The sequence below is a fragment of the Mirounga angustirostris genome, unplaced genomic scaffold (assembly GCF_029215605.1).
Source record: "Mirounga angustirostris isolate CCGP_5_RB_7025 unplaced genomic scaffold, mMirAng1.0.hap1 SCAF_15, whole genome shotgun sequence".
Classification (NCBI taxonomy): Eukaryota; Metazoa; Chordata; class Mammalia; order Carnivora; family Phocidae; genus Mirounga; species Mirounga angustirostris.
The window spans coordinates 85,522,937-85,544,618 of record NW_026991723.1 but is presented as its reverse complement, the minus strand read 5'-3'; the positions used below and the strand labels follow the sequence as shown (position 1 = coordinate 85,544,618).

At 46.1% G+C, this 21,682-nt stretch overlaps 1 protein-coding gene across 7 annotated transcripts in view; it reads right to left on the bottom strand.

Moving 5' to 3' along the window:
* RALGPS1 (Ral GEF with PH domain and SH3 binding motif 1) overlaps positions 1-21,682 on the bottom strand; it is a 315,913-nt gene that overhangs the window by 210,544 nt on the left and 83,687 nt on the right. For all 7 annotated transcript variants that reach the window (XM_064579740.1, XM_064579737.1, XM_045883159.3 and 4 more), the window contains 3 exons: positions 13,021-13,142; positions 9,611-9,718; positions 736-786 (listed from right to left, as the gene is read on the bottom strand). In XM_064579740.1, the coding sequence (XP_064435810.1) occupies positions 736-786; positions 9,611-9,718; positions 13,021-13,077 (216 nt within the window). In that variant the 5' untranslated portion in view covers positions 13,078-13,142. The remainder of the gene's footprint in view (positions 1-735; positions 787-9,610; positions 9,719-13,020; positions 13,143-21,682) is intronic.

Here is a 21,682-nt window from a genome sequence, read left to right as displayed (position 1 = left end):
ACCGCTTGCGTCTCGGTTGGCTCTCCAGCCACCTGAACTCCACACTCATGGATTCCACAAAGTGTCCCTTTATCCCCATAATAAACTCCTCTTCTGCCTATCCAGCTACTTCAAAATGGATTTCTATTACTAGCCAACAAAAAAAGAAACCTGACTAAAACAACTCTAAAGCCTTGTTATCAACTACTAAACATTTCCAGGATATTTTTAAAGACTAAAACCAACTTTTTTCTCTCTATTGAATATGCTGTTTCTAAAAATGTACATATGCTCTTAATGTAAATATGTATATGTTTTGCTGTGGAAACTGGTTTCAAAATCAGAAACAAGGCAACCACCAGAATTTGGGATCAACAAAAAGAAAGCTCTCCAGGAAAATGTTCCCTCACATCCCGTTCTTGACAGGGACCATTCTCAACAGGAGGAGCCTGGGAAAAAAGAATCAGTGTGGGAAGGCCTGGCTCAGGTATGGAGGCCGCGGGCACCAACTGCCCCCAGCCCTGCCAGGGTGGGCCAGAAACAGTGACAGTCTCTGCAGACCCCAAACACCGGGCACAAAGAATGAGCACCATCAAGAATGAGAAGCTCCTGGATGCACTCTTTAATAGGGGCTTAAATCACTAATGTATTTATAGAGACTTCAAGAGAGAAACCAAGAGTCGCTCAGACATGGCTGACTAAATCATTTCCTCCCAGCCACAGCGTTTAGAACAATTTAAAGGACAAAGTACAGACCTCTGGCTGGATGGCTTTAAACACGGGTATGTCCATTAATGTGATCTGGCTCTGCAACAAAAGAGAATCAGTGTTAGAATATACTGGAAGTCAAAGGTAACTTTGAATCCATACAGAGTAATAACACATTCTCCCTTGAAATAAAAATCAAGAAAGAATGGAATAAAAAATTCCTAAAATGCCTCTTCCATCCCTTCCCCCTTCGTAAATCTTGACCCTACACCCTTCTTTCTTTAATGTGAGACAAACTCCCAATTTAAGAATTGATGATAGTCATTTGGAGGGTGGGACTAAGATTAAGGGGAACATTTCTAGTTTGGATATTTTTGTACTATTAGAGTTTTTGTTTCAAGCATGAATTACTTTTGTAATTTAAAAAAGCTGTAGACATAATATTAAAAATTAGAATGCTAAACAGAGACACTATCTATTACTCTAAATTTAAATTTTAAAAAAACTGTGGCTTATAGAAATTGTATATTTCTTCTGAAGTCTAAGTCTCCTCTAAATTATATGGTAGAGTACTACTCGAGATGCATCCGTGGACCCGTGCTGGACCGCAAGCTATTTACTCCACCAGCCCACAAGGAGATAACTACAGAATTTGAGAGCAAGCATTTGGGAACTTTTATAACAAATTGCCACAATGTTTTTATTGTATTTTTTTTAAGTATCAGTCCTCAACAGATGGGAAATGAAAAACAACTGGCCCTTTACCACAGCTAGCTTGCGAAGCACTAATGTTGTAAACAAAGAAAACACACATCTAGTTAAAGGCTGTTCCCATTATTAGCTGCTCATCGGGTGACAATAAGAGAAAGCACCATTGCTGACAATCTTTGCAGGCCAAGGCATGCACTGAGCCGACTTTGCATGATCTGCCCATCTCTATATGTCACCTGGGATGCCAGGTGTCAGTTAATAGATACCTCTGTGATAGGCCAGGGAAAGGAGAGCCAAGGGCATTTGGATGCCTCCTAACTCAAGAAGACACCCTGCCCATAGGCACACATGTCAAAGGGGAGGATGTGATGTAGTGGAACTAACGGGGCCTCTGGAATCATCAGGGCTTGGGTGTGTGTCTGGATACCACCACTTAACAGTTAATATGCTCTTTGACACTTGGTTTAACCTCTCCCAGTCTCAGGTTCCACATCTAGGAAATGGTGACAATAATCCTTATCTTATATAGGATCCTTGGGAAAATTCAAGAGAAGAAGTGCAAAATGCCAGGCATCTGACAGGTGCTCTCTCGAGATATGCGTATGTGTGTATACATACATATATACATGCATATAGAGAGAGCACATCTATGCATGTGCATATAGAGAGAGAGAGACAGAGACAGAAAGACAGAGAGTATCTGTCAGGTGCCAGGCATTCTGCACCTCCTATCTTGAATTTTCACAAAGATTATATATATATATACTGTGGAACAACATGGGGGTTAGGGATGCCAACCCTCCCTGGTCTAAAATCTGCATATCGGGGCACCTGAGTGGCTCAGTCAGTTAAGCATCCGACTCTTGATTTCGGCTCAGGTCATGATCTCAGGGCTGTGAGACCAAGCCCCATGTCAGGCTCCATGCTTAGCAGGGAGTCTACTTCTCTCTCTACCTCTCTCTCCCTCTGCTCCTTCCCCCACTCGTGCACTCTCACTCTCTCTCTAAATAAGTAAGTCTTTAAAAAGAAAAACCAAATCTGAATATAACTTTTAATTCCCCAAAAACTTAACTATTAACAGCCTACTGTTGACCAGAAGCCTTACTGATAACATCAATAGTTGATTAATACATTTTGTTTGTTAGATGAATTATAAACTGTACTCTTACAAAAAGGTAATCTAGAGAAAAGCAAATGTTATTAAGAAAATCATAAGGAAGGGAAAACGCATTTACAGTACTGTATTTATTAAAAAAAAAAAAAAACCTGCATGTAAGTGGACCCACACAGTTCAAACCTGTGTGCTCAAGCGTCAACTGTGTGCACATATGTGTTTATATATTTACACTTATATGTCACATATATGTGAAGTCACAAAGATGAGCTCATGTATTGGCATGTGAACTTATGGTTCCTGGCCAAAACATGAGCTAAGAAATAAGGAAACTGTTAATTTGTTTGAATATTCAAGCATCAAAGTTCCTCTTAAAGGAGGCTGTTACTTAAGTCAACAAATAGTCATGAAAAAGCCTCATGTCAAGAATACATTGGAAAGGGGCGCCTGGGTGGCTCAGTCGTTAAGCGTCTGCCTTTGGCTCAGGTCATGATCCCAGGGTCCTGGGATCGAGCCTCGCATCGGGCTCCCTGCTCGGCGGGAAGCCTGCTTCTCCCTCTCCCACTCCCCCTGCTTGTGTTCCCTCTCTCGCTGTGTCTTTCTCTGTCAAAAAATAAATAAAATCTTTAAAAAAAAAAATACATTGGAAAAATGGCAACACACACAGTATGTCAAGTGTAACCACAGTCCAGGGCTAAGGTGCAGAATTGTGGTTGCCTCTTGGCATAATTTAAAGGTGGTCCAAGACCACTGGATTCCTGAGAAGCACAGGATGCAGGCCAAAGCATACCATCCTCAGGGCTGAGCGGGAGAGGGAAATAAGCAGGTGGCTTCTGTGGAGAGCCTTTTTGTCCCCTCCAACGGGCCAGTGCTGCCCCTACGGAAGCTCAGCAGAGAGACAGCAAAGGCACCAAGAATAAAGAAACACTTGGGAACCAAGCCCTTCCACCTCTGGGTCTACCCACCAGTGGCAAGGGGGCAGTGGACGTCAGCACAAGGTGGATCTGGTCCTCGTAATCTGGGCATCGAGGGATGACTGAGGCCAGGAGGCCCGCAGGTCTATGTGTCTGGCCCAGAGCTATGTCCCAAGCAGTGCAAACACACTGGCATTTCTCCTGCCAGACCCATGGTGATTGCTAGCCAAGTCCCCTCACATTTGGATTAATTCTGCTATCCTGGGGAACAGAAAGGCCTTGTGAAAACAGGAGATTCACGCTGAAAGCTCAGTGGGCCTTTGAAATCTCTTCCGAGGCTCAAGTTAACTCCCTATCTGGGAGAACTAGCAGGATGTTTGCAATGTCATTTAGGACGAGAACCAAAAGTCTGCTAATGTGAAAATGAGAAAGCTTCCTCTCCATCCTGCCATCACTTCTAGGGTTTGCTACTGAATTTCCAAATGATTTATTAAAATAGTGGCTTTACATTTCACATTTTTTTGGATGGTCCAAGTTTCGAGTATCCTAATCCCTACTCAGCCCCTAAGTCAGAAAACGTATTCAGGTGTTTTATTCAAAATAAACAACAGAGGTCGCCAAACTTAAAATAGACTGGCTGGTCCCAAACACACAATCTGAGGGTTTTCAGAAGATTCTCTCCCATTTCTATCCTCTCAATTCTCACCAAAAAAGACGCAGAGTCCAGAACAAGAATATGTCAGTACATAGGTAAAATCATCAGATTATAAATTTCATGTCATTTTACTATAAAGCCAAACACACATGGAAAGATTGCTGATGAGCAGTCCTTCCCAGGAAATGTGGGCACTCCAAAGCAGGCAGTTTTACCAGAAAGGGAGGGTGTGGGTAGGGGTGGGAGCTTGAGGGAAGTCAGGTCCTGTCTCCCTTCACTGTGGCTCTCAGCCTCAGGAGACCCTGCCTGCAGGGGAGAGGACCCGGCTTCCTGGAGAGAAAGGGCACTTCCTACGGGTGTGGTGCAGCCTCCATAGAAATAGGACCATCTTGTCTACAAGCAGCACTTGTCGTGACGAGCATGGGACAATGCATGCAAGTGTTAAATCTCTACATTGTACACCTGAAACTAACATCACCCTGTATGGTAACTAACTGGAATTTAAGTAAAAACAATGAACGAGTGAACGAACAAATGAACGAATGAACGAAATCAGCAAACCCACCCCAGTGAGGCACACATGCCAGGACTGAGGCGCACACTCATGAACAAGTCTCTCAACGGCTTCTCCTTATCTTGGGAAATAGAGCCTTAACACAGGATGCCCAATGAAGCCAGTCACCCTGGCGATGCCTTCCTTAATCCTAACTTCTTCTTCCATCTCCTCCTTCTCCTAGTCCAGGGTCCCCTAAAAATCCAGGCTTTTTAGGGAAATGGCTAATCTCCACATATTACAAAACATTTCTGTTGAGGTGAATTCTTCAGAATGGAGAGACCTATAGAAGTACTTCACAATACGGCCCTAAAGAAAGAGGTGTTTCTATGTGAATAAATGAAAGCCACCTAGCCAAAAAGGAAACAAAAAATGTTTTCTGCCTATGTTGAAAGTAATGTTCTCTAACGCTGGTGACTAAATTCCCTCTTCCCAGCCACAACCTTATATAAAGGCTCTCAAGCCCCAAATAAACAAACAAAAGAAGCTGCTGGCAAATCAGTGGCATATTTTATAACAGAAGATATCTTTAAATTTGCATTTAGATCACTCCACCAATACATGACCAGGAGGGCTCACGGAACAAAAGGCAATCAGCTCCAAAGATACACTCCTACTTCTACTCCAAGAGCCACAGGAACCATGTGTCTGGCAAATTTAGAATCATAGTCAAGGAAATGCAAATTAAACAGGAAGATGCCATTTGTCCTCCATCAGTGCCATCAGGAGCAACAGGACTAGAGATTGCTCTGTTCTTTTTGGGAAACAATCTGGCAGTAACCCATTAAAAAAGTTCTTTAACTGGATTTTTTTTAAAAGCCAAACTTATAAAAAGTTGCAAGAAGAGTATGAGGAATTCTATAACCTTTCACCTAGCTTCACTAATTAACATCTTGCCTCATTTGCTTTATCTCCATGTATATAATTATACATACACATTTTTTTTGGAACCACTCAAGAATAAGATGCAGATATCATGACTCTTCACCCCTAAATCCTTCAGCATGTTATTTCCCAAGAACAAGATTGTGCTCTTACATAATGATAAAATTATTACATTCAGAAAACTTATCATTGTTATAATAGTATCATCTAATATTACAGTCTGCGTTCAAAATTTGCTAAATATCCCAATACTGTTTTTTATAGCAATTTTTTCTTGATACAAGATCAGGCATTGCACTTAGATCTTATCTCCTAAAAAGTGAAATGAGCATACTGTTGACACAACAATCCCCACACCTACAGAAAGAAGAGCACTGGTACATAAGGAGAGTTTATATAGAGATCTACATTTAGATACAGATAGAAAAATACATGTTTACTGCACCATTATTTGCAGCAGGAAAAATCTGGAAACAACGTAAGAGACCATGAAAAGGGACTTATTGAAAAAAAAAAATTATGGTATATCCAGACTCTGGAATATTATGCAGCTATTAAAAATAGAGAATTAAAGGGGCTCTTGGGTGGCTCAGTCGATTAGGCGTCTGACTCTTGATTTCAGCTAAGGTCATGATCTCAGGGTCATGAGACTCTGAGTTGGGCTCCATGCTCAGTGGGGAGTCTGCTTGGAATTTTCTTTCCCTCTCCCTCTGCCCCTCCCCTGCTTGTGCATGCGTACACTCTCTTTCTCTCTCTCTCTCTCAAATAAACCTTTAAAAATAGAGAATTAAATCTACATATATGGACCTAGAAAGATGTCCATGATCTACTGATAAAGTTCCAGCATTGCTTTTTACTTTGCTTTCAGCATACTGCGGAGTAGAAGGATGGAAATCTAGCTGTAGATCTCTGACATCAGCTGTAGCAACATTTTTCTAGATATGTCTTGTGAGGCAAGGGAAACAAAAGCAAAAATAAACTATTGGGGCTATAACAAAATAAAAAGCTTCTGCAAAGCAAAAAAAAAAAAAAATCTACAAAACTAAGAGACAATTTACTGAATGAGAGAAGATATTTTCAAGTGGCATATTCAATAAAGGGTTAGTATCCAAAATATATAAAGAACTGATATAACTCAATACCAAAAAACCAAATAATGCAATTTAAAAATGGGCAGAAGACATAAGCAGACATTTCTCCAAAGAAGACATCCAGATGGTCAACAGACACATGAAAAGATGCTCAATATTCCTCATCAACAGGGAAATACAAATCAAAACCACAATGAGCTATCACCCCACACCTTTCAGAATGGCTAAAATCAAAAAACACAAGAAATGACAAGTGTTGGCAAGGATATGGAGTAAAAGGAACTCTCTTGCTCTGTTGGTGGGAATGTAAACTCATTCAGCCACTGTGGAAGACAATGGAGGTTCCTCAAAAAATTAAAAATAGAACTACCCTACAATCCAGTAATTACACCACTCTGTATTTACCCAAAAAATATGAAAATACTAATTAGAAAGAATATGTTCACCCCTCTGTTTATAGCAGCATTATTTACAATAGCCAAATTAAAGAAATAGCCCAAGTGTCCACTGGATAAAGAACATGTAGTATAAATACACAAGGAATACTATTCAGCCATAATAAAGAATAAAATCTTGCCATTTGCAACAACATGGATGATCTAGAGGGTATAATGCTAAGCAAAATAAGTTAGAGAAAGACAAATACCAGGATTTCATTCATATGTGGAATTTAAGAAACAAAACAAAGGAAAAAAAAGAGACAAAGCAAAAAACAGACTCTGAACTACAGAGAACAAACTGATGGTTACCAGAGGATAGTTGGTTGGGGGGATGGGAGGAACAGGTGAAGGGGATTAAAGAGTACACTTATCATGATGACCTTACTAAGCAATATATGGAACAGTTGAATCACTATATTATACACTTGAAACTAATATAACACTATATGTTAACCATACTGGAATTAAAAAAATTTTAATAATAAATTAATTAATTACATAAAATTGCACACGTGATTCAGATTATATTCCTGTTGGAACAGTATTGGTCTAGAATGCCAGTTGGTTTTAAATCCCAGATAGACAGTGCCACTTACTCTCTGTGTGAAGAAGTAATTTTCCTCTTTAAGCACTGACTTGCTCATCAGTAAACTGGCAATAATAAATATACCTAATTTATCAGGCTGATGTGAGAAGTAAATTAGATAATGCATGTAAAGCACTTAGCATAAGACCTAGACATGGGGGACGTGTGGATGGCTTGGTCAGTTAAGCGTCTGCCTTCAGCTCAGGTCATGATCCCAGGGTCCTGGGATTGAGTCCCGCATTGGGCTCCTTGCTCAACAGGGAGCCTGCTTCTCTCTCTGCCTGCCACTTCCCCTGCTTGTGCTGGCTTTCTCTCTCTTTCTCTCTCTCTGACAAATAAATAAATAAAGTCTTAAAAAAAAACGGCAACAACAACCTAGACATGGCAGGTGTTCAAAAATGGGAGCTGCCCTTAATATGACCATCCAGCATTAGGTGAATAATCAGGAGATGAAGATTTTAGACCTGCCTCTGCCCATACCTGGCTATATGATCCAGGCAAAAAAAAATTAATCTCTTAGATTCTTCACTTCTTTATTAGAAAATCGGGAGCTAATAATCTGCTTCATCGGGTTATTCTGAAGACGGAATTCTTTCAGCCTACATGTATTCATTGAGTACCTAACTATGAGCGAGGCACCATTCTGGGCACTGCGGAAAAAGCAATGAACAAGTCAGATAAAGTTCCTGTCCTTAAAGAGTTTCTATTCCAGAGGAGATATATCACAAAAAAATATTATTATATAATGTAACGTTGGGTAGTAATAAGAAATATGAAGAAACTAGAGCAGGGTAAGGGAAAAGAGAGTGATGGAAAGATGCCACTTTAGCCCAAGGACAGAGACAGACACATGGAGAAGAGCCAGCAGGAGTGAAGGAAGAGAAGCACAGGGTGCTGCAGCAGGGGGATGCTGGGTGAGTCTGGGTTAGAAAAAGGGAGCCAAGGTATAGCTGGGGAGCACAGAGATGGGGGCAGGAGAGGAGACTTGGCCAGACCACAGGGGGCCCTGGAGGCCTTGGGAGGAACGCAGGGTCTCATTCTCATACGAGGCAGCTGCCAGAGAGCTTCACACAAGTGTTTAACTGACCCATTGGCTACACTGAAGGAGGTGATGCCAGGCTCAGCATGGCACAAAATAAATGTGGGGGCTGGCAGTGGCAGAAGGCTGAGACATGGCCCAGTTAGCTCCCCCAGCACCCTGGAGGGCCCAAAACCTGTTACAGCAAAGGGGACAGGGAGGAAGTGGGCATGGCAGGAAACAGGTCAGTGGTGCTGCAAAGAGTTACAGCCCTGGGACAGTGCTTGCAGTCTGGCTCCAGGTCACCCCAGAGGCAATATACTCCTCTACCCTCAAGCACAAAAGGAAGAAACCAAGTCATGGCAAACCAAGAAGCCAACTCTGCATCTCCACCACAAGGAACAGCCCTCCGTCAGACCAGCAGAAACACACTGGTTAAAGAAAAGACAATTTTAAAAAAAATGTATTATTACAAAATACTATTTTCTATCATAGAAAAGTCATTGTAAAAATGTAGAAATTAAACAAAAAGAAACAAAAAGAAGAAAAATTAAATTCCAATTAACTAGAATCCTACAACCAGAAGTTACAGTAAATAATGTTTGGCTATTTATCTCCAGATAGTTATGAACCTGTAAACATCAAACCTAGACCTCCTCTTCTGCAAATATAAATATGTGTGCATTGCACGTGCTTTTTAAAAATGACACTGTTCTCTATTAATGGTGCTGCAACTTGCTCCTTTCACTTAATATTCGAATATAGTGTGCATGACTTCCAAGGGGGTTAATTCTAGATTGATGGCATCCTTTTTAATGCTGCTTAGTATTTCATAAAGAATATTATATCCCAGAGTCCCTACTGCTGGGCACATGGGTTGTTTCCAACCGGTGTTTGCTACCCCCCGTCGCACCCTGTTTCAGTGCCCAGACGCCCACATCAGTTCCGTTACTTACAGCAAACTCCTCGGGACTCACTTTCAAGACATCGAAGACAACAGCATCGTAGCTCTTGCTGGCATAGTCGCAGCTCTGGCCCTCCAGAGAGTCTGAGCTGCTGCTGCCCTGTGGAGGACAGGGAGAGAGAGGCCGCCTGAGCAGTCGGGCTGACTGCAGACTCGCTGACTCCCACACCCAGCCCGAGGACGCAGCAGAGACAGCACCGTACAGTGAGAAAAGCTCCTACTGCTCGCTGCCTTACCCCGTTCCAGGCACCGGGCGAGGCACTTCATACACACGCTCTTGTTTAATTCTCGTAAGGACTGAGGACATGCTATTCTTATTCCCGCTTTACAGATAAGGAAGCAGAGGCAAGGCCGCCTCCCCCAAGGTATCACAGCCAGGAAACCGAAGAACTAGGAGGTGAACCTTAGTTTCGCATCTACCTGATGCCAGATGTGTACCCTCGGTCACTACCCCCGACTGTTTCCAACCCGCTGTGTAGCTGGTGGGGTACAAAGATACAGCCCACGCCTCCTTCAGAGAGAACAGGACTTCACAACTTAGGAGGCCTAGGCAATCGTCTGTCCTGTTCTGTCTCTCAAACATTACCTGGTTTCACCTTTGTTTTTTTTGTTGTTGTTTTTCTTGAAGTCACTGCAGGAAATTCTTACACAAAATGTTAAACTGGCTTTCAAGACTTATTTCATGTATGGGCCATTTGGAATTCAAAGCCAGTTTGCTGATGAGGTGAGAGGTAACCAACTGGCTTCGGAGACGGGCGTGAAAGTTAAATTCAGAAGAGTCCCTTATTAAGGAGAACACCATGAGCCCTGCATGTACAGAAGGGGTCTCCCATAAAAAAGCAAGTTAAAACTCCCCAAATGGGGCCAGTTTTATGAAACCCAACACTGTGGGGATCCCAGAATGTTGAACATACCTTCTCTTTGACTTTATTTAATTTCATCAAATTCTACTTTGGGGAACCAATCAAGCTTACCACCCAAAAACTGTATCCTGTTCATAAATGGTTTTATTCGTCTCAACCCATGAAGAGGGATTTTGTGGTTTCCATTAACCTCAATATCTTGGACTGGGACTTAGAGAACATGCTTTTATTAATTCTTCTTTATTTCACTCTTTCCAAAATGGCTATATCTGGAAAAACTTTGCAATCTTACTGGAAATTAGGGTGTTTTTAGGCCAGCGAGGGAAACCAACAGTCAACAACTGAGAATGTGGGGTTAAAAGCAGGAGCGGAAACTCAAACCTGTAGATTCAGTAGGCCTATGTCACTGAAAGGTTTTACGAAGGAGGCTGCTCTACCCAAAACTAGATCTAAGACGATCTGAAGCACATCATGGTGGTTGAGAGCGCTGAAGTCACGGCCAGTGGAAATGCCAGCTCCACGCAAGCTACTTCACCTGACCGTCTCAGCTCTCTGGAAACCGGCACCATTGACACCTCCTCCCTGGGCTGGGGTACAGGTTACACACGATGAAGCTAACAGAGCAGCGGGCAGAATCCCCCTCCCTGGGAGACGCTGGTTCAAGGGGCCTGGGCAGGCTCGGCCATGGCTATTTGAGAAGTTCCCTGAACAATGGGACATACTCCCCTGAGGAGAATCTGTGCCAAACTTTTGAGAAGTAACTAAGACGAATCCTAAATGCCTCTGAAATTGGCAGTCTGTTCTGCTCCTCAGTCTTATGCACAGACTCCAAGCCGGCGAATACCTGTAAGTCACTCTGCACTTCCACACCCACCTTCCAGAAAGCGACCGAGTCAGGTGACAAGGTGGTTTTCCTCAGTGTAGTGTCATCAGGGTTAAGAGCACTGGCTTGAGAGTCACAGGGGCCTGGCTGTGAATCCCCACCCACGGCCAACCAGCTGTGTGATTTGAGCCCATTTATTCACGTCTTCCTGCCTTAGTTTCCCCATCTATAAACGGGGGGTGAAGAAACAGTACATACCTGATCGGGCTACTGTGAGAATTAGTGGGATGACACCTGTGAAACATGCAAGGCCGGACAGACAGGATGCGCTGAATTATGGGGGTGGATGTGTGTGTGGCGTCATTCATCACCAAAATTTACTGCGTACTTCAATTATACATGTGTGCCTCAACCACTACGCGAGTACTTACCATGTTCCAGATACATACACGTACGCACACACACACAGAATATGTACGTGTATATGTGTACATGTGCGCACATACACACAGAGAGGTCAGAAAAGACAGGAGTTTTACTGTGGATGAAGTGTAAATTGTAATGAAAACAGAAGTCTGATTCCTCCAGTTACCAAACAGTCCATTCCTGGGATTTCAGGTTTTATAACTTCCCTGTAACCCCATTGCATCTGCCCCAGACACACATGCTCATACAAGAGGCCTTATTTAATCCAGTGTTGCCCCAAATACATTAGTGGTGGTGATGATGATGAGGCAGTGACTTCATTTAAACCTATATTGGCACTATCAGGGAATTTTAAAAGGTACTCACAAGTCCGTTTTCAGAAGCAGAGATCAAAATAAGGAATTTTTTAAAAGTTTACAAAATATGAATAGGTTCCTGTGAATTTCTAGCCGATCACACAGGATCATTTCAAAAGCCCAGCTCAACTGTGAGGGACTGAGCGTTCCCTTGACGGTGGTCACGGAGCCAGGCATTACACCTTCGGCAAGGTGGCATCCCTGGGCTGATGACACCCACTCCTCTTGCATGCCTCTGTCCCGTCACTGCACTTGGAAAACAAACCCCCACCCCCCCAAGCCCCGGGCCAGGGGCCCTAGCCCAGGCCACTCTCCGACCACCAGTCCTTACAGCCATCTCCTACTGAGCAAGGTAAACAAGAACACAGGGCCAGTTGGAATCACTTCTGTCAGACTTCATTCTGGAATGTGTGACTTATTTATAATCAGCAGCAGCTTTTCTTGGGAAAGGTCTGATCCCATCTTGCCACCAAAATGGGATGTGGCGGGCACCTGGGTGGCTCAGTTGGTTAAGCGACTGCCTTCGGCTCAGGTCATGATCCTGGAGTCCCGGGATCGAGTCCCGCATCAGGCTCCTTGCTCAGAGAGGAGTCTGCTTCTCCCTCTGACCCTTTCCCCCTCATGCTCTCTCTCTCTCAAATAAATAAATAAAATCTTTAAAAAAAAAAAAAATGGGATGTGGCACTTGCTACAACCGGACTGGGCAGGTGTTTGCTTTTCTTTGACAAGAACGACTGCAGAAAACCTACTGATCCTCAGGGCTGACTGCCTCCCAAATCTCACACCTGGTGTGGCCAAGGGCCTCAGGGGGGCTAAGAATGGTGGTATTCACGGACCTTGCTGCCTTGCTGTCCACAACTTAGCTGGGGCCTGGGTCCGCTGAAAGGAGTCCCCCTACCCCCACCCACTGTCCCAATCCTCACAGCCCCTGTACCTGTGGAGTGGCGGAGGTGACCAACACGCTAGCCATGAGACCATTCCTCTTGTACATAGTCTCCGGGCCGCAGGGAGCTTCAGGGCAGCCTCCGTCGGTGACATAACCTGTCTGGAGAAGTCCTGCAAGGCAAGGGGGCTCATGAAAACCAGCTTCAAACTCAACTTAATCCCACCCTGGGGGTGGGGGGGAGGTGACGTTGTGCTACACTTGAAGAGAAGACCCCAGAGATGACTTTTATTATTTTTTTAAAGATTTTATCTATGTATTTGACAGAGAGAGAGAGAGCATGAGCAGGAGGAGGGGCAGAGGGAGAAGCAGACTCCCCGTGGAGCAGGGAGTCCGATGCGGGGCTCAATCCCAGGACCCCGGGATCATGACCTGAGCCGAAGGCAGAGGCTTAGCTGACTGAGCCACCCAGGTGCCCCGTAACCTTTGTTTTAAATGAAAGCAGGCAAAGAAGACAAACAGATTTTACCCTGTCTCCCCATGCACTCGACTGCTTCATCAGTAACAAGGTGATAACGGCTAACACTGGCGCAGTGCTCGCCAAGTGCCGTGCACTTGACGTACATTAACTGACCCTCACAACAGCCTCAGGCAGGTCCTATTACACCCATATTACATGTGAGGTATCTGAGGCACAGAGAGGTTAAGTAACTCATGCTTTAGTGCCTTCGTTCACATTATCTCCTGATCCCATCATCATTCAAGGCCCTGCTCAAATGTCATTTCTTCTGAGCATCATCTGGACCACTCGAACCAGAACCAGATGCTCTCATGCCAATGTGTACATACCTCTAGCAGAGCATTTATCACATCACTGAACATCACAGAACTGTAGCCGCCACCTGCTTTTTAGCAGGAAAGTGACCAGGAGAGTAGGGAGGATGTAACAGGGCAAGGAAAGGAGAAGGTAGAGGGCCCAGCAGGAAGCCAAGTGCAATTATCCAGGCCAGAGCTGAAGGTCCTCCGCACTAAGTGAGGTTGTCACAGTGAAGTCAGACAGAAGGAGACAGACTGGGAGACAGCAGGGGCAGAAACTGTCTCCCCCAGACAGGGGAGAACAAGCTGAGCATGAATGGTGTCTGGCCCAAGGTGCCAGAAGGATGGTGTGTCCCTCCTCAAGGAAAGGAACAGAGGTGATGCAGCAGATTTGTGGAAGATGATGACAAACTTAATCTGGGATATATGCCGAATATATGCGGTGCCGGAGAGAAAATCCACCCTGGAGGGCAAGTCTCGCCCAAAGCCCACTGGGGAAGATGGTCTGGAGGAAGACGGAGAAGATCTCTGCCCTGCCTTGACCCTGCTGGAGCCTCAGCCACAGGGCCCATGGAGCCGTGAGCCGGATAGGACGGAGTCGAACACCCGAGCAGGAACGTCAGAGCGCCGCAGGCTCCAGCCGCGCCAGGCTCCAAAGCCGCGATGGCTGTTCCCTCACAACCGCTCTGCCGGCTTCCGTCAGCCGCGTCCCCGTCAGCGACAGCCTGTGAGCCGTCCACCTTCCCTCCTTTCTTCCCCCAGACACGGACAAGAACCAGTCTGAGCTATGAATGACATTTGGGGGCCAACTGGGGACAGCTGGATATGGACATTTTAGATAATATCGAATTACCCTTCATTTTCTGGGGCACGAGAGCAGCAGGAAGGAGATCAAGTAGGAGAAAGTCTATCTGGGTGACACGCGGGACAGAATTCAGCGCTAAAGTGAGTTTGCGACTTAGTTTCGAATCAATCCACGAAACACACTGAAGTCGAGATAAAGCAACTACGGCAAAATGCTAACAACTGACATCCACTGACAGGAGTTCACTGCACTAGTCTCAACTTTTCTGATTGTGCTACCATTTTCATACTGGAAAAGAAAGAAAAGGGAAAAAAGCACAGGTCGGCTAAGTTTTTCCTCAGACGCCAAACTCCTCTTTCACGAGCAGGGAAAGGGGTTGGGTTGGAAGCACTCATTTGTTAATCATTTCTGTCCTTGGAGAAGCCATGCGGGCTGTTACCCAGGACCCTGAGCCCGTGGCTGCGGCAGGTTTGGAAGGCAGCTACACAAAAGATAGGAAGAGACCTTTAGCGAAAGAAGGCCTAGGAATGGTGAAGGGACATGCCCCAGGGAAAGGCAAATCAAAACCACAGTGAGCTACCACCTCACACCCGCTAGGACGGCCATAATGAAAAAGACAGTACCAAGTGTTGGCAAGGACGCGGAGAAATGGAGCCCTCGTACCTTGCTGGTAGGGAGGTGAAAGGTACAGCTCCTTTAGAAAATAGTTTGGTAGTTTCTTAAAAAGTTAAACATACACTTACCAAATGACCAGCAATTCTACTCCTAGGTAGCTACCTTAAAATAAATGAAAGCATATGTCTGCACAAAGACATGTACGTGAACTACTCATCAGAGCCAAAAGTCGGAAACAATCTAAACGCTCCTCAACTGCTGAATGGATCAACAATGTGATGTATCCACACAGTGGAATATTACTCAGCAATAAAGAAATGAAAACCATAACATGAATAAACCTCACAAACATTATGCTTAAAGTGAAAGAGGTCAGACCCAAAAGACTGTGTTGTAGGGTGCCATTTTCATGAAATGTCCAAAAAAGGCAAATTCATAGAGACAGGAGCCCATCAGTGGTCGGCTGGGTGGGGAGGCAGGACTGTCTGCAAATGGGCACAAGGGATTTAGAACATTTCTGGGGTGACGGAAATGTTCTAAAACTGGATCACTGTGACAGTCCCACAGCTCCATAAAGTCGCCCGAAGTCACAGAATCGTACACTTGGGATGGGTGAATTTTACGGTATGCGAACTACGCTACAATAAAAGCAGCCGCCACCAGCTTGGTTTCGTGGTGGTAGCCTGAACACCCATGTTTAAACTGCCCCCTTCCACATCCCTTTGAAATGATCCAAGAAATATTAAAATAACAAAAACAAACTACATTAGCACATGACAAGAGAGAAGGGTTATTAATAAGCAAAAAACTTTGAGGAATTTCCAGTGCAGAAGAGACAGGACTGCGAGGAGGGGAACCAGCCTCTGGAGCAAAGGGAAGGCCTCCCAGGCGTCAGATGGATGGGACCCTCCAACAGACACCCCATGAGAAACTTGGAGACTTCAAAGTGGGGAGTCCAGAAACGAGGCTGAAAGTAAGGCCAGCTCAAGAGCTCAAAGCAGCAGCATGAGACTGGCTCAAGCTGAGGAGCTGTCTCAGACCAGACAAACCAGCTCATGTGGACTGGGAGTCGGGGCCAACCCAGCTAGGCTCTCAATGCCAGAAGCCACCAGCTTGTTGGATGGACCGTGTTCAGATCAGCTCAAGCCAGACTGAAGTGACCTGACCCAAGTCACCATGGCAGGAGGGCATGAGAGACAGCCAGCCTGATGCTCCCTGTGGATCCAACTTGCTCCCATTCCAGGCTGACGTGGGCTTCACTCCTTTCAGGGTATGCCTGGCACTCTGCGGGTCTTCACCAAGGGGAGCCCCAACATGGAGCCCAATCTGCTCAGCCTGGCCCCAACCAAAGGCCTTGGCTCTCCCCAATTGCCTGACACCATAAATTCTCAAGTCACACAGCCTTTCAACACAGGTGCCACATTTTATTCTCACACTCTCTTCCATGACTAGTCATTGGCGTACTCCCTGCATCCTGTCTGAAGGACGCCACCAGCTCTGCCCATTTCTCCAGCATCACTGGGGGTTGTGCTTAGGTGCCCCTGCCACACACCACCAGCAGCACACCCAGGGAACAGCAGCTGTGCAAAGCTGGGCTAGGTGCTACATTTCTAGCTCATTTCATCTTCACAACCCCATGCAGGGGAGACTCTTCTACTCCTGGAAACTGAGGCTCTGAGAGGTGATGTAACTGACTGCTAGTTGAGTGGTGGAGCTAGGGAGCTCAAATCCTGGTCTGTCGACACCAGTGCCTGGGTCCAGGCTTCCTCCAAAAGCCCACAAGGACCCAGCAAGAAAATGCATGTAGAACATTCCACCCAGGCCAGCCTCAGACCAAGCACTCAAAGTTACTAGTTACTATAAGTGTTAATCTAATCCTACAGTTCTATTCATTTATAGCTATTCTTTTTCCCTAAAATAATGAACAAAAAATTAACTGCAAGAAAGCCCAGCATCATGCTGTGAAACCATAGGCCTCCCGGGCAGGAAAGGGGTTCCCAGCTGTGGGCCCCAGGCATCCCGGGAGCACAGGCTGAGTCCAGGTGTCTAAGTGCAGGGCTCCTCCTCCAAGAGGCCTGATCTGCCCACCCACACCCCTCTGGCCCACCTAGAGACAAAGCACATCAGCCACAGTGTGTTACTCCTTATGCTTCCTATGGGGAGCCTGGGCTGGAAAGAAAGACAGAGCACTTGAGATCTGACTCCTGCATGTCTCACCATGGACACAAATAGCCTAACTTACAGGCAGTGACTCTCAGGTAAATGATATTTCACATGCTAAGAAACAACAGGACCAAGCAGAACAGAGTATCCTTTCCAGGGCCCAGAGAAACCCCCACTCATCCACCTTCAGTCCCTGAGGCCCAGCCAGGCCCCCAACTCCTCATTAGGGACCAGACTCTCATCATCAAGGGAGTCAGCCTGGCCCAGGCCCCTGAGAACTGCTTCCGCACCCCCGGGAAGGCTCCTGATGACAGCAGCCATGTCTCCCAGGCCAGACTGACTGGACCAGAGTGGCCACCTGATTCTCCTGGGAACTCAGGACCCTGAGACACCAGTCTCTGCTGGTCAACCAACCTGAGGCACTGTGTCCTCACTTCTAGGGGGTGGCCAGATCCTGCCTGGTGCGGGGAGAGTCAGCCAGAGTGTGAAGGGAGCAGATGAACGGAGAAGCTGAAGGCAGAGTCTGTGTCTGAAAGAAAAGGAGAGCAGTGGACCTGGCTCCCACCCCTGGGCTCTGTGGTAGATGCCTCTTTTTCAGTGGCAGGTAGTAGAGTGGCTTCCAAAAGACCTTGACTAGGGCTACTTCCTAAACACCGAGTTCATGCCAAGCCACCAGAAACCTGACCCCGAAAACACAGGGGGCTCATCTGAACGGGGAAAGATATGCATCGTTCATTCACTCATCAAACTCCTACTTCATGTGGGAATCATTCTAGCTAGGAGTTCCTAACTGTTTTTGTGCCTTGGACCCTTTTGGCAGCCTAGTGAAGCCTCTGGGTCCCTCCTCACAGAAATGTTTTTACATGCATAAAATAAAATTACACAGGAAACCAATTACATGGGATTACCCAGGAAACCAATTATATTAAAATACAGTTGTTAAATTATTTTTAAATACTTTATGACATAATAATGTATATTTCTTCATGTAAGGAATATATATATATTTCTTTATTATTGCATTAAATAACAAGATGTTGGTGGGTTTAATAACTAACATAATTTGAAAGTAGTTATGGGCACAGATATTCTAAGAGGCCATGATTGTTATGTGATATGAGAATACCTGTGATTTTATTGGCGACAAAGTCCCAAGTACTATTATTATTACTGTGATTCACTGTCTATATTAGTAACTGAGAGAAGTGATAAATTTCAGTTAGAAGTTGGTGAAAATAAAGATATCATATTTTTCCCATCAAAATTCAGTGACGCCTGGTCCAGAAGCCCTGTTCCAGGCACTGGGGATATGAGGCGAGCAGGCCCTGCTCCCGTGGAACTTACATTCCAGTACGGAAGTCAGAAAATACACACATGGATACAAAGAAGATAACTTCAGATACTGAAAAATATCTCAAAAAACTAAAATAGGGTGGAGGATGGTATTTGCCAGGTTGTCAAGGTAGGATGCTCTGAGGATGTGAAATTTGAACTGAAAGCTTAGGAAGGAGTCAGCCCATAAAAACCACAGTGTGTTCTTTGCAGAGGGCACAGCAAGTGTGAAGACCCTGAGATGCACATGAACTCAGCAGACTTGTGATAGAGGCAGATGGACCCGAGTGGGCAGAAGGCAATGGACGACAGACTGGGGCCAGAACACGAAGGGCCTTGCATGCATGGTGGGTGTGTGGGTTTCATCTGGAGTGCAGTGGGAACCCTCTGGTGTACTAGAGGGTGTTGAGTAGGGGAGTGACAGGATCTGTTCTTACTGTTTTTGAGGTCACTTTGGCTGCTGGACATAGAACTGGATGAAGAGAGACAAAGGCATGGGCTGCTGGCCACAGGATTGGGAGATGGATCTGGGAGGGGTTCTGGAGGGAAACAGACAAGACCTGGTGATGGACTGCATGTGAGGGGAGAGGAAACGAGGGGAACCAAGGATGACTTCTAAGCTTGGGGCTGTCACAAGTGGGCAACAGCCACACGTGGCCCAGCTGTTCATTCATTCACTCATCACCCACCCAGTGAACCCACTGGTGGGCCAGTTCTGGGCATCTAGAGTTAAAAATAACACAACCCTGCCCTCCAGGGTCCTACAGTATAGTGGGGGGGAACACCCAGTAAGTAGATACTCAAGGGACACGTGCTCTAACAGATCACAAGTTCACGCTGGGGGTCAAAGAAGACATCACTGAGAAGAGCCCTTGAGCCGGCTCTCAGAGGACCAGTGGAAGTGTCTCAAGGAAAGGGCCGAGGAGGGCAAGCTGAGCGAGCGTGGAAGCCCGGGGTAGGAAAGCACCAGTGCGCCAGGAGCACAAGGGGGCAGGTTCCCCTGCTCACCAGACCCCAGCCCGTGTCCATCCCAACAAGCCAGGCAGGGATCCCCAGAGAGTTTGTTTTGACGGATGGCCCAACACTGCAGCCACAGCGTCCTGTCTCCTGGTTCCTCCCTCATCTGTTTGGCAGACTTGGTGACACCTCCCAAGCCCTGCCCTGTGCAGAGGATTCAGACCAGTCCTTGGCCTCAAGGAGCTTACATACCATTATCTGCTCACCACTGTCATCACAACAATTTATTAGGTACTTTGTTCCAGGCTCTGGCTGGGGATTTCCGTGCATTAAAAAAAATTTTTTTTTTACAGATGAGGAAATGGAGGTGCAAAGAGATGAATGCACTGTAACTCGGGGATGCACTTTTACACGCCTGCACTGACTGCAGCCCCTGCTGGACAAGGGCAGTCTGGCAGGCAGGCAAGAGCCCCAGCTTTCTGAGCTTGCCATTTTAATCTGAATCACGCCAAAACCCCATCTTTCCCTCCTCCGGCTCTCTCAACACACACACACACACACACACACACACGCTGCTAATGCCTCCTTGGAAACCAAAACACTGCCGAAGAGCAAGCAATTCTCATGATGTAACTTCGCAAGAACGTGGCAATTGTATCAGGACCACAGAACAATCCCTCATCTCTTGTTTCTGTATGACAGACTCTATTCTCGTGTGTGGGCTCCTGGAGAGGGGAGGAAAATCCCATATGCCATGCTGGTTTCCTTCCAAACTTTCAGAATTCTCCTTCAGTGTCACAGGTTCAGGAAACCAAGAAAATAACATGAGACAGTCTGGTGCGGGCCACTGTTGGGAAGGCAGAATAACCACTTTTTCCTAAGCGTATGGAGGTTGTTGCAAAGAAAATACACACATCCAGGAATGTTCAATTACAAGAGAGTGATCTCTTCCAAATGTTTCAGACAAGCATAGAAACGGATCCCTAGCCCCGCTGCAGAGCTGCTCCCTCAGCGTGGAGTGGGCTGCTCTCCGCAGACGTGGTGGAAGCTGGGTCCACCTTCGCGTGTCTTGAACAGAAGCCGTGACAAGACGAATAAGAAGGAAACAAAGAGGGTTGTGGGCAGAACAACCCCTCCACTGCACTTCAGGAGCGGTAAGGGTCTGTACGTACACGCACGCACGCATGCACACACAGCATGCTGATTTCCAATTACCAAAAGGCTTCCCCCAAGGGAACCATCACTCTGGTGCTGGACCCCTGGCCAGCAGCTTGAGTGGGCTGGCAGGGCTGCTGTCTCTACCTCCTCCTGACCCTCTCCAAACTGGCCAAACCTCTTTTCCTGGCAAGCATCAGCGTCTGGAGGCTTTCAAAGAGAGGCCCGGCCACGTAAGCACATGTCGGACTTGAATGCCATCACTCACTGCAGCGCTCACCGCCGCCCCCGCCCCGCACCCCATCTCTTCCAAGCCACCCACCAGATGTTCAACCTCCAACATCCCACCTTCTCACCAAGGGAGGGAGAATGGGCTGGGGAGGCGCCACCATGGCTGTGCCTCTGTGGAGGGGAGAGAGGAGCAGAGCGTGGGAAAGGGGGCTGGCTTTTTAGGGATGGAGGTCTGCAGAGCTCACAAAAAAAGGACAAAACCTCAGTTTGTGAAACTGAGCAAACCCAGAGAAAAGGACGAGGAGGGCATCCTCCTGGGGAGGGAAGCATCTGTTGACTAAGAAAAAACTCTTGGTAACAAAAAACTGTTATAAATCACCAACACACTTAAATTAATCTGTGGGCTAATAATCACAGCAATATCTATATCCACTTGGAACGCATCAGGGTGTATTTACAGCACCCATTCTTCAGTCTGACAGAGCTCAGAGCACACGTGGATTTGGGGAGCCCATACAGCAGCCTGGAGTTCAACACCCTCCACCCCCTGCCGGTTCGCAGCTGCAGGTGAAGGCCTGGTAGAAGCTAAGAACAAGACAGGAGAACAGACAAATCAGGATCTGAATTCTCACCTATCAC